At 58.6% G+C, this 14,071-nt stretch overlaps 1 protein-coding gene across 4 annotated transcripts in view; it reads left to right on the top strand.

Annotated features, from left to right (window-relative positions):
• MPRIP (myosin phosphatase Rho interacting protein) overlaps positions 1-14,071 on the top strand; it is a 91,749-nt gene that overhangs the window by 68,531 nt on the left and 9,147 nt on the right. For 3 of the 4 annotated variants that reach the window (XM_069543062.1, XM_069543063.1, XM_069543064.1), the window contains exons 12-15: positions 491-580; positions 2,197-2,306; positions 4,389-4,926; positions 6,090-6,206. In XM_069543062.1, coding sequence (XP_069399163.1) covers positions 491-580; positions 2,197-2,306; positions 4,389-4,926; positions 6,090-6,206 — 855 coding nt within the window. Of the gene's footprint in view, positions 1-490; positions 581-2,196; positions 2,307-4,388; positions 4,927-6,089; positions 6,207-8,631; positions 12,283-14,071 lie in introns of all 4 variants that reach the window. The other variant, XM_069543065.1, reaches the window with a different exon arrangement.

The raw sequence follows: 14,071 nt of genomic DNA, 5'->3' as shown, positions 1-14,071 counted from the left end.
TTTACTGGATTTGTTACAATATTGCTTCTGTTTCATGTTTTGGTTTTGGCTACAAGGCATGTAGGATCTTAGCTCTGCAACCAAGGATTGAACAAACACCCCCTGCATTGGAAGGCAAAGTTTTAACCACTGGACTGCCAGGGAAGTCCTGCAGGTTTTTTAAAATAATACTTTTTATTTATGAAATGGGTTTGTGCTCTTAAATGACTAAAAATTTTTATTTTTCTTTTTTTTTTCAGTTTCTAATATGGCAAATATCAATAGATAAAAACCCCCATGAACAAAAGCTCTTTGGGGCCCTCAGTTTTTAAGAGTGTAAAGGAGGTCTGAGAACCCCAACCTGGATGTCCCTGGCAGGATGGGGGTGGGGGTGGCATGGATGCTTCTAGGTGATGTGTGGTTGGCAGCACCTGCGAGAATACCTGTCCCGTAGACATAAAGCTCACGGGACACTGACCTTTACCTTCTAAACCTCTCACCTTCTCTGTAGGCAGCTGACTTGGATGGGGAAATTGACTTGTCTACGTGCTGCGATGTCACAGAGTACCCAGTGCAGAGAAACTATGGCTTCCAGATCCATGTGAGCAGGGTGGGGCTGGGCGGCAGGCTGGGTGTGAGGGGCAGGCCTTGGGCCTGACGGGCGGGCACCTCATCCTCTCCTTTTCTCAGTCCTGTAGCTCCCCACCCATCCCCACTCTGTGATCTCAGCAGAAAGCAGACTCCAGCATCTCTCCCTCGAGGCTGTCTAGAGCCTTTGTAGTAATAAGGTCTTTCTTTCAGTAGAACAGGGACAGCTGGAAAGAGGTGGGGTATGGGGAGTAAGAGTGAAGGTGTTGCTTCTTCAGCTCTCAGGGCACTAGCTTCTTATGCACTTATTCTTTGCTCATCGATGTAGCCGCTCACCGGAGTCTTTCTGCCCCACAACCTTGTGAAGGACTCCAATGTGCAAGGTGCTGTCCCATTCTCAAAAAAATTATTTGACTGGACAGATGGAGCACTTCTTACTGACCACTTTATCAAAGATGGGGGTTTAAGGATTATTCAGGGGTAGCCAGATGAGGTGATGGCACAGACCCCCGGCTATGCCAGCTGGCTGATGCCCACTGCAAGTCTGAGGGTGCTCCAGAATCCCCACAAGTCAGATAACTTGCTGGGAGGACTCAGAGCACAGGGAACACTCTACTTAGAACCGCAGACACACTCTAGCAAAGGGTACAGATTGGGATCAGCCCGAGGAAGCACCTCGTGGAGAACTGCGCTGAACAGGAACCTTTCACATCCTTGGGGACAGTCTCCCTATTGGCACTGACGTTTGGCAACACACAGAGCTTCCAGCCTGGGGAGCTTGCTCAGGCTTAGGCCTGGCACCAGGCCCAAGTGTGTCCAGAGTGCTCATAGCAGCTTCATAACCCATCAACTGGATCGTTGTCCATGTGGTCAGGCAAGCTCCAGCCCTTCCCCCAGAGGCCAGCTGACATCACACAGCCAGGCGTCTCCCTCCCACACGCCTAGTCCTTCGGGCTGGCTAGCCCCCACTCTGCTCCACAGTGGTGCAGGGCAGAGTCCAGACCTGTCCCTGTGCTGTGCTGCGTTTAGTCGCTAGGTTTCCCGAATTGCACGTGGATTCTTTACTGACTAAACCACGAGGGAAGCCCAGACCTGTCTTTGGGAAAAGCTAATTCTTCCCTCCTGAGAGCGTGAGGTGTGCGACGGGCACCCAGCAGCCTGCCAGCTGCCACCCTGGGCTCCTGGGCTGGGACTCCCCTCCTGACCTTTGGGCCTAGATCCAGCACGTGGCAGTGACCAAGGTTAACCAAACTCAAGAGAAGACCGAGTTCAGAGCTGAAGGCCAGTGAATTCATAAGAAGGAGAAATCCATCCCCCAGTCCATTGGGCTGCAGGGCATCTGGCAGGGCACTCCACCTGTGACTTGGGGACTCTGATGATTCCCTGTGCCCGTGTCCTGCAGAAGGGAGAGGCATGCTCAGTGAGCTAGACCCCTAGCCACCTCTGCGGACGGTGCTGGGGGTGGTGCCAAGTTCCTGCTCTCTGGGCCTCGTGCTGAGACCCCCTTCCCTCAGCCCCTCCCATCAAGAGCAGCTCCTCTGGGAGGGGCATCCCGGGGGTGAGTCCTTCCTGCGAGCCCTTTGGGGTCAGCAAAGGGCACTCATGGCTAACACCTTGTCTTCCGTGCAGACGAAGGAGGGTGCCTTCACCCTCTCTGCCATGACGTCCGGAATCCGGAGAAACTGGATCCAGACCATCATGAAGCACGTCCACCCGACCTCTGCCCCGGATGTGACGAGGTGAGCCAGTCAGGTGCCCAGGAGGCTCAGTGCAGCCGCCCTGTCCCTCTGTCTGTTACTTGCACTGCCCCCACACCCTGCCAGCCCTGCCCAGTGCATGAACTCCCTGGGGCCTGGGTGTAAGGCATCTCTGGCCGCTGAGCCCTGGTTGGTCAGAGGCAGCACCAGATGCTGTGTCCACAGGCCACCTCAGTGTTGCCTTTTCTTGGTCTTCCTGCCTCACTCCTGCATCTGCAGGATGTCTGTGCAACCAGGACAGATGTCCCTTTGGAGCTTTTGGTGTGGGGGCCGAAGCTGGGGATGTTCCTGTGTTCATAGCCATGCTCTGGGAACCTCATCATTTGCCCCCCACTTTCCTCCTGCCTTGATGGTTAGAAACCTGCTGTTTTCATTTCACAAAAAGCAGATAGATCAGGATCTCTGCATGCAGCTGGTTCTGTGACACCCAGAAATCTGCTGCCTTCACTCCTGGCCTCAGTGCTTTCACTGGTCCTGAGAGTTTCTCCCTTACGCTTTTCCCTCCTGTAGTCCCAGTGTTTCTCAAGTGCCTCTCTTGGGCTGGAGGCCATGCCCGGAGGGTGACCCTCGTGCCCACAGAGCACTCACGTCTCCTCCTGGGGGTGGCTTCACACCTTTGCCAAGTCCTGCCTCCCGGCTGGTGACCTACATTTTTGAACAGAGTCGGGAAAGGATCCTAAAGGGACTCTCCTTTCTACTCTTTCTGTCCTGTCCTGACTCTATTCCTTCTTTCATTAGACGAACAGAATATTTGGTTGTTCCTGAGTCTGTATGACCAGGAGCAGAGGCCAAGGCCCTCCCTGGGCTCTCTGAGGGACCCCATGTGGCTGGTCCAGCTCTAGGTGGGGGGATGTTGGCCTTGGGGTGTCACAGAGCAGGTGTGGGGCTCTGGCCTCAGAAGCAGCGTGGAGAACGTGCTCAGGCCCACGTGGCTCGGGACAGGTGCCTCCCCTCCACATCAGGGCCACAGTGTCCTCCTGACAGGAAGAGACTCCAGTGTCAGTGGTCTGAGCCGAGGTGCTTGCCTCACTGTTTGCTCTGTGTGGGGGCTTTTATACTTTGAGGAAAGGATAGATGTTTTTAGTGCAGCTAAGGCATGCATGTCCCAGGAAGGTGTAGATGCCAGAAGTTGTAGCTCAATCCATGTGCTGCAGCCCCAACCTGGTGGGGTTGCAGGGGCTTCCTCTCCAGAGAGAGTAGCAGAGAGGTGGTGTGCTGGCCTGACCATCACACAGTTGGGGCCCTGGGCCAGCTTGCAGTTGGGTGTTGTTGAGAGGTCCATCCTGGAGAAGTGTGCCCAGGCATGTGGTCCTGGCCTGGAAGCCCCCAGGACAAGAGGGTACCTCTTCCGGAGGCTCCTTGTCTGTGTTCTCTGGAGGCCCCCAGCCCTAGCCCTTGCCACTCAGGGGCTTCCCACCCTGTGCTGAGGGCTTGGGTGGGACCAGAGGCCACTCTGCTCAGGCTGAGGGGGGTGTCTCGGGATCTTGTCCTCAGATGGCCACAACTTATGGTTCTGGGGGAGGGAGTGCACCTGGCTGCTGGGCAGGCAGGGGTGTCCTCCAGTGTCTGGCCCAGGTGGGCCACCAATCTTCTTGAGTCCTGACCAGTGAGCCCCTATGTGGTGCTGGCTCGTGGGAACCACCTGGGTCAGCCAGCTCAATGGCCCACAGGTGGTCCCAGGGCTGTCACACCAGCCACCAGAGTGGTTTTTTAAAACACAGACCTGACTGTGTTCCTTACCTGCTTATTGAAAACCCACAAGCCTTGAGGAAAGTAGCTGCTCCCGTTCACTCTGTCCCCACTGGCCCAGCACACGCTTCCCTCCCATACGGCCTCGTTTGGATGGTGGCTGTGCCCAGCAAACCTGACAGGGCTCTCAGACCCTAGCATCATCCGGCAGGAAACCTCTGGGCCGTTGTCTGCGGCTCCTTCTCTGCCTGCAGGGCTGAGCCCCCTGGGATTCCCCCCCAGGGACTGCAGCTGAGCAGGAAAAGCACATAATGACAGCAGGGGCTGGGCCTGGTGGGGGGGGCCCCACCCGACCACTGTCTCTGGCCCCTGCAGCTCGCTGCCGCAGGTGAAGGCCCGGAGCGGCTCCCCCTCGGAGACGAGGCCGCTGGAAAAGCAGGACGGGGAGCTTGGGGAGCCCGACCCTGAGCAGAGGAGGAGCCGGGCGCGTGAGCGCAGGCGTGAGGGCCGCTCCAAGACCTTCGACTGGGCCGAGTTCCGCCCTATCCAGCAGGCCTTGGCCCAGGAGAGGGCCGGTGGCCCTCGGGCCGAGGCGGAGCCCGGGGAGCTGGAGCGGGAGCGCGCACGCCGGCGAGAGGAGCGGCGCAAGCGCTTTGGGACGCCTGACGTGGAGGGACCCAGTGCAGACGATGCGGCCCTGCGCATGGAGGTCGACCGGGGCCTGGGGCCGCCCACAGCTGCGGAGCTCAGGACCCAGAATGTGCATGTGGAGATCGAGCAGCGCTGGCATCAGGTGGAGACCACCCCCCTCCGGGAGGAGAAGCAGGTGCCCATCGCCCCCCTGCACCTGTCCTCCGAAGACGGCAGCGACCGACTCTCCACGCCCGAGCTGACCTCGCTGCTAGAGAAGGAGGTAGCGGCCAGGACGGGTGGGCGGGCTGGCTGATTCCATGCAACCCCCTTCCTTGGCCCTCTCTGTGCCCAACAGTGTAGGAGCCGTGGGCCTAGGCCCAAGGGCTTGTAGACCCCTCAGCAAACCAGGCACATAGACAGGTCCCAGATAAGTACTAGGAGGGCGGGCTGGGTCAGGGGGAGGTGCACACCAGGGCTTTCCATAGACCAGAGGGGTGGGTACTGCCATTGAGAGCCAGCGGTGCCAGAGGTGGGTGTGGGGTGAGTTGTGTGTATTACCTGCCGTTTCTGGGACACAGTGAACAGGTAGGCTCCTGTCTGGGCACAGCAGCCTGGCACCCTGGGTAAGGCTGGAGGGGTGTACATGGCTGGCCTGCCTGCTGATTCCGATGTGCTCTTTACTTTGGGGTCTGATGAAACCATAGGCTGGGCAGCTGGCCTGCCTTCACCTCTCATCTTATTTTGTTAGATTCATGAGGCTGATATGTACCACTAGCAACATTTTTCTATGACTGTTAATACAATAATAGAGGCAAAACACAGTAAATTAACAGTCCAAAATCAGATTGCTCTAAACAGCTGGACTGCAGGGCAGCAGGCCACACACACTGGACTCTGAGACTGTTTCAGACAGCACAGTTTGATACGAAGGTCTCTGTGCCAGTCAGCACAGCCTGCAGCTGTAAGGGGCAGGAGCCGATGGCTGGACTCACAGCTGCTAGGAACCACAATGAGAGGCTGCTTGCTTCTTGAGGACCCATCCTCACCAACGTGATTTTATACAAAATCCATCATGTCCAGCTCGTCGAAGGGGGTTCTGTAGGAGCCAAGGTAGAGTCTTGGACAAGGTCTGCCCGGAGCAGCACAGGCCTTTTTGGCCATGCTGAGGACACCCACAGGACCCAGTGGGCAGTCTTCCCTCAGGCACAGGCATGGAGTCCTTGTTCCTGTAGGGCCTGGCCTGGTGCAGCCCCAGCATCTGGAAGCTAGTGGTGCCCATGCAGATTCACAGCCTAAGCTGAACCGTTGGTGCAGTGTAGACCTGACAAGCGCACCTGCTGGCGAGCTCCGCCACGCTGGACCAGGAGGACCACGAGGGCCATGCCATGCTGCTCCTGACCACTGCTGCCATCCTGCTTCACACGTGTGTCTTTTTGCCTGCAGTTGGAGCAGAGCCAGAAGGAGGCCTCAGACCTTCTGGAACAGAACCGACTGCTGCAGGACCAGCTGAGGGTGGCTCTGGGCCGGGAGCAGAGCGCCCGGGAGGGCTATGTGCTGCAGGTAGGGCTGAGGGGCTGCCACCCTCTGGGCACCCCCGGGCTTCATGTGCAGGACCCAGGCAGGCTAGGAATGTGCAAAACCAGTGCCAGGCTCTAGGGCCCTCTGTCGCAGGAGCAGGTGCTCTGGGCAGTGTGCTGCTGCTGCTCGTATAACATTGGGAGAATCTGATGAACCCTCTACAGGCAAGGCTCTTTTGTTTTCTTCATAAAATAATTATGGTTATCTTTCTCTTCAGCTCTCAAAGAGCCCAACATATATTTATTAATCAGTGTCACATGTTTGCAAGTCATCTCTAACTTCATAAGAACAGCATTAGTCTCATTTTACGGAAGAAACTGAGGAACAGACAAGTGCCTCCTTAGGATCCGCCCGTGGCAGAGCTAGGACCGTGTCTATGCCCCACCCACAGGGCAGCCTGGGACTGTCCACTCACCTAGCAGCCCCACTTCTTACTTTCTGCTGAGCCTGAGGTTTGAGGGGGAAACGTGGCTGCCCAGTCCCGAGCCAAGTGTCCAGACCCATCGTCTCCTGCAGGTGTCTCTGTGCCAGAGTGCCAGTCGCCAGCTGGTCTCAGGGAGCCGCGGGTCTCACCAGGCAGGAGGGCATCTGGGCAGGGCAGGCTGGTATGAGCTGCCAGTCCTGCAGTGCTCCAGGCCCTACACCAGTTCTGGGGTACAGCACTCCGCTGCCCCCTTAGCAAACGTGTGATGGGAAGAGGTGACAGACAGAGGAGCTCCAGGAAGAGCAAAGCAGGATGGTGGGACTGAGAACATGAGTCTTGGCATCAAAGGCTGAGGGCGCCACAGTCCAGTCAGGTCCTGCACCCTGTCCCCCAGCATCAGGTTCCTTGTCTGTGTAGACCAAGACACGGTCCCAGAGGGTCCCCCCCGCCCCGACTCTCCAGGCCCCTGAGTCGCTGTGATACGTCTCTGCATCTGCAGACCGCAGCACACTGGTTTCCTTGGTCCGGTGGACCTTCAGGGCAGTCTGTCCTCCTGCCCCCCGCTCCAAAACACCCTCTGGTGGATGTTTTTTCTGCTTTCCTTTTCCCCAGCTTTGGCCTCAGTCCTAGGCACCCTATGTGCCCTGGACCCTCCTCCCAGCCCTTCAGCCATAGTTATTGCCATGCCCAGTTCAGACCCTGAGGCCCTGGGACCTGGTGTGGGGACACCCCTCTTTCCTGCACGTGTCACTCTAGGACTTTCTAGGACATCTGTGCAGAGACCCCGCAGGTTTGGGGAGCACCTTTTTAAACCCTGGTTGGGCTGCCAGCTGACATCAGGCCGAGAAGATAACTGGTAGCAGATTTTGCACATTGCTAACCTCAGAACCCACCTGTGTCTGACCCAGATGGTTGCATGAGCCTGCCCCCAGGCCAGACATATTAATACTTCCCTGCCAGGTCAGAGGGCAGTTACTCTTAACCTCCCTCTGCTTTCACACTGCTTATGATCTCAAGTCTGGGTGAGCGAGGAGGGCCTCTGGGGTTAAGGGTGAGGAGGGTCATGGTGGCGGGTGGGCGCCGTGCTGCCAGCCGGGAGGAGGAGCTGGCATGTGTGGCCGTGGACTGTCTCTTAACTTGCGTAACTGAGTGTCACACCTGTGGCTTCCCCGCCAGCGTACCTCGAGGGAGCCATGGGCAGGCCAGTTCCCAGGCTGAGCTGTTCTCACTCCCTTCATGTTGTTTTCTCCTCCGTTAGTTAGTTCTGTGTATTTTGCATGCCTTTCAGTTTGAGGAGTTTTGTTTCAAGTGTTTTATTTTCTGCATGCTTCACTTTGTTATTTTGAACTCCACAAAGGTTTGTTTGTTTTGTTAACTCTCATGTTTTACTCCATGGTTTCCGTTCCCCCTCGTTTTGTCTTCTTGCAGGTAGAGGTTAGTTCTTCTTGTCACTGTGGAGGACGGGCGCCACCTCCCACAGGAGTGTCTCGGATGTCACCTCACTGACGTCCGCCAGCGGTGCCGCCCTTCCTTCTCCTGTGCCAGAAGGAAGGGGCAGCGTGTCGGGTGCTGCGCTCTTGTGGGGTTTGTGGTCTAGAGCCATGTGCCTTTTGTTTCGCAAAACAAATGATGCTCTGCTCTGCTCCTGCCCGCGCCTCCTGCCAGAGTCTCGTCCCGCAGTCTTCGTTTGCTTACCACTGTGCTCCATTATTCAGTTCTGTTTGGTTTATTTCTCCTAGAAGCTGTGCAGTTAGAGCTGTTTTGATGTTACTGTTCATGTTTTCTGTTTATCTGGAAACAGCTGCTTACCAAAAAAAATTGAGATGATTTGTTAGGTTTTTTTTAATGGGAAAAAAAAATTGTGCAAAGGATAAAAGACAGACCCACCAAGGAGCCTTTCTGTGGTTGACCCTGGCCAGAGGTGTGACACTCAGAACTGGGAGGCCGAGTGTTACTAACCCATGTTTCATCGGTTTTTTTAAGACCGAAGTGGCCACCTCCCCGTCCGGCACCTGGCAGAGGCTCCACAGAGTCAACCAGGATCTGCACGGCGAGCTGGAGGCCCAGTGCCAGCGCCAGGAGCTCATCACACGGCAGATTCAGGCCCTGAAGCGCAGCTACGGGGAGGCCAAGGATGCGATCCGGCACCACGAGGCCGAGATCCGGAGCCTCCAGGCGCGGCTGGGCAACGCCGCCGCCGAGCTTGCCATCAAGGAGCAGGCGCTGGCCAAGCTCCAGGGCGAGCTGAAGCTGGAGAAGGACAAGGTGCGCGAGCAGCTGGAGGAGCGGCAGCAGAGCGAGGCCGCGCTCAGCGCCCAGCTGCGCACCAGCGAGCGAAAGCTCCAGAGCGCAGAGGCCCTGCTGCTGGGGAGGACGCAGGAGCTGCGGGACCTGGAGCGGCAGCAAGTGCTGCAGCGGGACCGGCACAAGGAGGTACAGCAGTTGCAGGAGCGCATCGCCGACCTCAGCCAGCAGCTGGGTGCCAGCGAGCGGGCCCAGAGGCTGATGGAGGAGAAACTGCAGAGGAACTATGAGCTGCTGCTGGGGAGCTGCGAGCGGGAGAAGCAGGAGTTACTGCGGAGCCTGGCGGAGGCAGAGGACAGGGCCCGCGCCTTCGAGGGGCGGCTGCAGGAGCATGAGCACCGGGTGGAGGCTCTGCAGGAGGAGAAGCTGAGCGCTGGGTGTGAGGGCAGCGAGGCGGTGCAGCGGCTGGAGGAGCAGCTGGAGATGAAGGAGGCCAGCATCCAGAAGCTGGCCGAGCATGTGCAGAGCCTGCGCGATGAGCGCGACCTGACACAGCAGCGCTTCCAAGAGCTGCTGGGCCGCGTCTCCCTGTCCGATGGGGATGTAGCTGCACTGCAGGAGAAGCTGAGGGGAAGGGAGGCCGACTACCAGAGCCTGGAGCACTCCTTCAGGAGGGTGGCCGGCCAGCTCCAGGGCGCGCGCACGCGGCTCCAAGAGAAGGAGGAGGAGCTGCGGCGCCTGCAGGATGCACACGAGAAGGCGCTGGAGAGGGAGGGGCGGGGCCTGCAGCAGGCTCTGCTGGGGCCGTCCACCCTGGGGAGCAGCCTAGATGAGGAAGACGAGAAGCTCCAGGCAGAGGGGGAGATCGAACGGCGACTGGCCACAGAGTCTCTGGAGGATGCCGAGGACAGCCTTGCTCGTGTGGGCCTGCAGTGCCAGACTGCCGGCATGCCTCTGGGCCTGCCCTACTTGGGGCTGGAGGACGTGGCCCCAGGGGAGGACCTGGGGGACAGCAGCCCCAGCAGAGAAGAGAGCACGGTGCCCCTGAGGTCGGAAGTGTCCTCAAAACCTGACCAGGGAGCACCTGGCATTAAGAGGCAAAGAATCCGATTCTCCACGATCCAGTGTCAGAAGTACACCCACCCTGACGGGTGTGAGAAGACCGGAGCCAGCAGCATGTCCTCGGATACCAGTCAGGAGCGCTCACCCTCGGAGGAAAGTATGTCATCAGAGGCTACCCCCAGCTCACTCCCCATGCCCAGTGACCCAGATGCTTACCTGTCCATTATCCACTCCCTGGAGACCAAGCTCTACGTCACGGAGGAGAAGCTCAAAGGCGTGACAGCGAGGCTGGAGAGCCAGCAGGGCCAGAGCCAGGAGGCCCTGTTTGCGCTGCACCAGCAGTGGGCCAGCACCGAGGCGCGGCTCTGCGAGCAGCTCCGAGCCAGCCTGCTCCAGGTCACTGCGCTGGCCGCCCAGCTGGAGCAGGAGAGACAGGCCAGGGTGGAGGCGGTCGAGAGCCATGTCGGGGAGCTCAGCGACATCCAGGTGAAAAACAGCCAGGCCCTGGCTTGCCTGGAGAGCTGTAGAGAACAGCTGCGGTCCCTACCAGGGGACGCAGGAGCGGGGCCCTTGGCTGGTCTTGAGAGCCTGCTCATGGGTGCTGTCCAGGCCCTGCATCCCCAGCCAGCTTCCACGGGGGAAACAGGCTTCTTTGAGGAGGAGAAGGCGCCATCCCAGCAGCTGCCACACATGCTTACACTGAGCGAGCAGGAGCAGCTGCAGCTCCTCTCTGAGCAGATCGCTCTGGAAGCCGCCCTCATAGACCAGATTGCAGACTCGCTACGGAACACGACATCAGACATGTCACAAGTCTTCCTGGAGATCGCTCAGTCAGGACGGTGGCCGCTGGAGTCTGAAAGTGCTGTGGTCTGTCCAGGGGCCCCAGCAGATGCCTGGGCCAAGAAGGTGCTGGTGGATGGAGAGTTCTGGAGCCAGGTCGAGTCCCTGAGCCGGCACCTGGAGACGCTGGGAGGAGAGGCAGCCAGTGTCTCGGGAAGCAGGCAGCCATGTGCCCGGCCAGCCCCAGCCCCTGCCCTGGCGGATGCCACGTGGGTCAGGGCTGAGCTCAGTCTTGCCGCGTGCTCGATGAGGGAGTCCCTCCACCGCAGGCTCCGGAGCATCCAGGAGACCCTCCAGGGGACACAGGCAGCCCTGCAGCAGCACAGGTGCATGCTGCAGGAGGTCCTGGGGGCCTATCGGACCCCTGCCTTTGAGAGGGTGATGCAGCAGGTCTCGGAAGCCCTGCAGCTTCCACTGGGCACCAGAGACGGCGACCAGGTGTCCTGGGCCAGGCACCCACCGGTAGAAGCACCAAGTCATCAGGACCCAGCCGGCTCTCTGGCTTGTCCCTTGTCCAGCCAGAGTTCTGGAGTCTTAGCTGCTATTCAGGAGGAGCTTGCCCTGCAGCTTAAAGATAAGGCCAGTCTCCTGGGGGAAATTTCTGCCTCCCTAACCTCACTTCCCTCTGTGGAGGTACTCGGGGACTGTCGGAAGCTCCTGCAGGCATCCCAGCATCTCTTGCGCCGTGCTTGTCTGGGAGGCCTTGGCCAGTATTCTTTATTAGTTCAGGATGCGATTCTTCAGGCTCAGGTGTGTTATGCAGCCTGCAGGATCCGGCTTGAATATGAGAATGAGTTCCGGGGCTACAAAGAGTCCTGGCTGGGCCAGAGGGACCCCTACGAGGGGCATGAGCAGGCCTTGGGGGCCCTGCAGGGGGAGTCCGAGGAGCTTCTCTGTAAGCAGAAGGGCGAGTACTTGGACGTGATCGCCTTCACCCAAAGGGAGAACATGGAGCTCCAGACCAAGGTTGCCCAGCTGGACCAGAAGCAGAGGCGTCTGGAGTTGGCGCATGGCGAGCACGGCGAGAGCCTGGCTGCCCCACCAGAGCAGTTCAAGGAGGAGGTGGTCCAAGTGGAGGGCGTGCTGCAGGCCACATGTGGCAGGGTCCGGGGCCAGCCTGACACTGGGGCCAGGGCCGAGCAGGACCTGGGGGGGCGGCCTGTGGAGCAGGTGCAGGCCCTGGAGGCCAGGTTCCAGCTCAAGGTCAAGGAGCTCCAGACCATCCATGAGGAGGAGCTGCGGGCCCTGCAGGAGCACTACTCGCAGACCCTGCGGTGCCTGCAGGAGACTCTGTGCCGCTACCAGGGCCAGCCCCCCTCTGGCTCACTGGCCAGTGGCGAGGCCGAGTCCTTGGCAGGGCTGAGGGAGCGTGTCCGGGAGCTGGAGGCGCAAGTGGACGTTCTGCGGGAGGAGCTGGAGCACCAGGACCCGGCGGGCGGCATGGCCTCCCTGCAGGAGGAGCGCCAGAGGGACTTGGAGAGCCTCAAGGTCTCAGCGCAGAGCGGTCGGGGTGCGGCTGGGACAGGGTTCTCAGCTCCAAAGGCGCTGTTCCCCCTCGACCGCCTGTGGGCACAGGGGGTCCCAGCAGAGCCCGGTGGGGACCCCCCACCTCACCTCCAGGCTGTGCAGACCTGGACTTGGCGAGGTTCCTCTCCTCCTAACTGTCCTGGGAGGGCAAAGTCAGGCTTCTCAAAGGACAGCGGTGTTTGCCACACAGTGTCAAGGGCCACTTCCCACCTCCCCCTCAGGGCCCGTGTCCAGTGGGGAGCCTTGTGCAGGAATGGTTGCTCTCTCAAGGAGATGCAGCCTTCCTTTCCCCACACGTTTGAAGAAGTGACTTTCCCCTAACACATCCATCCTGTTTCACACCCCTGTTGGTGAGCAGGACTCCATGGCCCTGGCCTGTCCAGGTGACGTTCCCGGCCCTGGAGCATTCAGCTGTGTGGAGCTGCCTGGGCTTTGGGCTGCCTGCTCTTGGGCTTCTTGCCACACGAATGCAGTAAATGCCAGGCTCCTCACATGTGCCCCTTCTAGCCAGCACCACGTCCAGTGCTGAGGTGGCTCTTTGCTGCTGTGATAAGCACTTGGGCATTGGCAGGCACTTTGGCACCTGCCAGGCTGTTTCCAGTGCCTTTTCCCAACTCAGTCCAAACCTTTTGAAAGCCATTCTGAATCTCAAGGAGGTTTCAAGGGCTGATGGAAAGTCCTGCACTGTCCCATGAAGTCAGGGCACAACAGCAAGGCGTTTGAAAGTAACATCCCAGCTACTTCCTTTGACACTCAGGGTCTGCACGGGAGGCAACTTAGACGAGGCCCGGACCGGCCTCTTGTGTAGTCAGCCTGAAGTCAGGAGAGAAGAAGCCCCTGTGCTGATGTGGGCGCATGCTGGGCCCCTGCAGGGATGTAGGCCAGGCTGAGGACTTGGGTAGCATTCTGTCCTGAGTCTGTTCTCATTGGGTCCTGTGAGACACACAAATTACAACCAAACTGCTCGCCTGGGTGTCGGGCTGACAGCAGTCACTTGAGGGAGACTGGGGTCTCAGTTCCTCTCCTGACAGCTGCAAGCTGGTGCCTTTTCTGATACCTCTGCACAGTAGTCATGGAGGAACCGACTGACCCCACGGTTTACTGTCTTAAAAGTTAGAATTGTGTTTACAGATTAACATATGCTCTCCAAGGAAGAACCTGAGTGTTTCTGTAAGAAGAGTTCTGACCCTTATCTTGAAATACTCTTAAAACATTCTCATCAAACTATGACTTTGACCCTTCCCCTTGTGTTGACCAAGAAGCCATGCTGAACCAAAGCACGTGGGAGGGCAGCTCTGGGACTCTCCAGGTGTCCAGGGGTGTGAGAGCTGCAAAGAGGAGACAGGGGCTCCATCTGGAAGCCACTGTGAGGAAGAATGCCCCATGAGTGGTGGACAGCAGGTCTGTCCCAGGGAAGTGCAGACCCTGAGTGTGAAAATGCTGACTGGGGAGTCCAGAAAGTTCTGTCTGCTCCTGTGGGAGTCAGACAGAGGTGCCCAGACACAGACTGGGTTCCTGGTATCTTTCCTGGATCCAGACACAAGAAGATCCCCCAGACTTAGATCAGAGGTGACGTGGCTACATTCTCACAGCTCTGAAAGAGAACTGAGAAGCACGGTTCCTGCACCTTAATGAGCGAGGCCCTCTCTCTTAGAGAGGTCCCAATGTGCCTCCATCCAGAAAAGAGCTGCACAGACCAGCCCTGACGGCCACAGGCACACTCACCCACCCCGTGCAGAAGACTAACCTG

Source organism: Ovis canadensis, chromosome 11, assembly GCF_042477335.2.
Source record: "Ovis canadensis isolate MfBH-ARS-UI-01 breed Bighorn chromosome 11, ARS-UI_OviCan_v2, whole genome shotgun sequence".
Lineage (NCBI taxonomy): Eukaryota > Metazoa > Chordata > Mammalia > Artiodactyla > Bovidae > Ovis > Ovis canadensis.
This window is presented reverse-complemented; position numbering and strand designations above follow the sequence as displayed.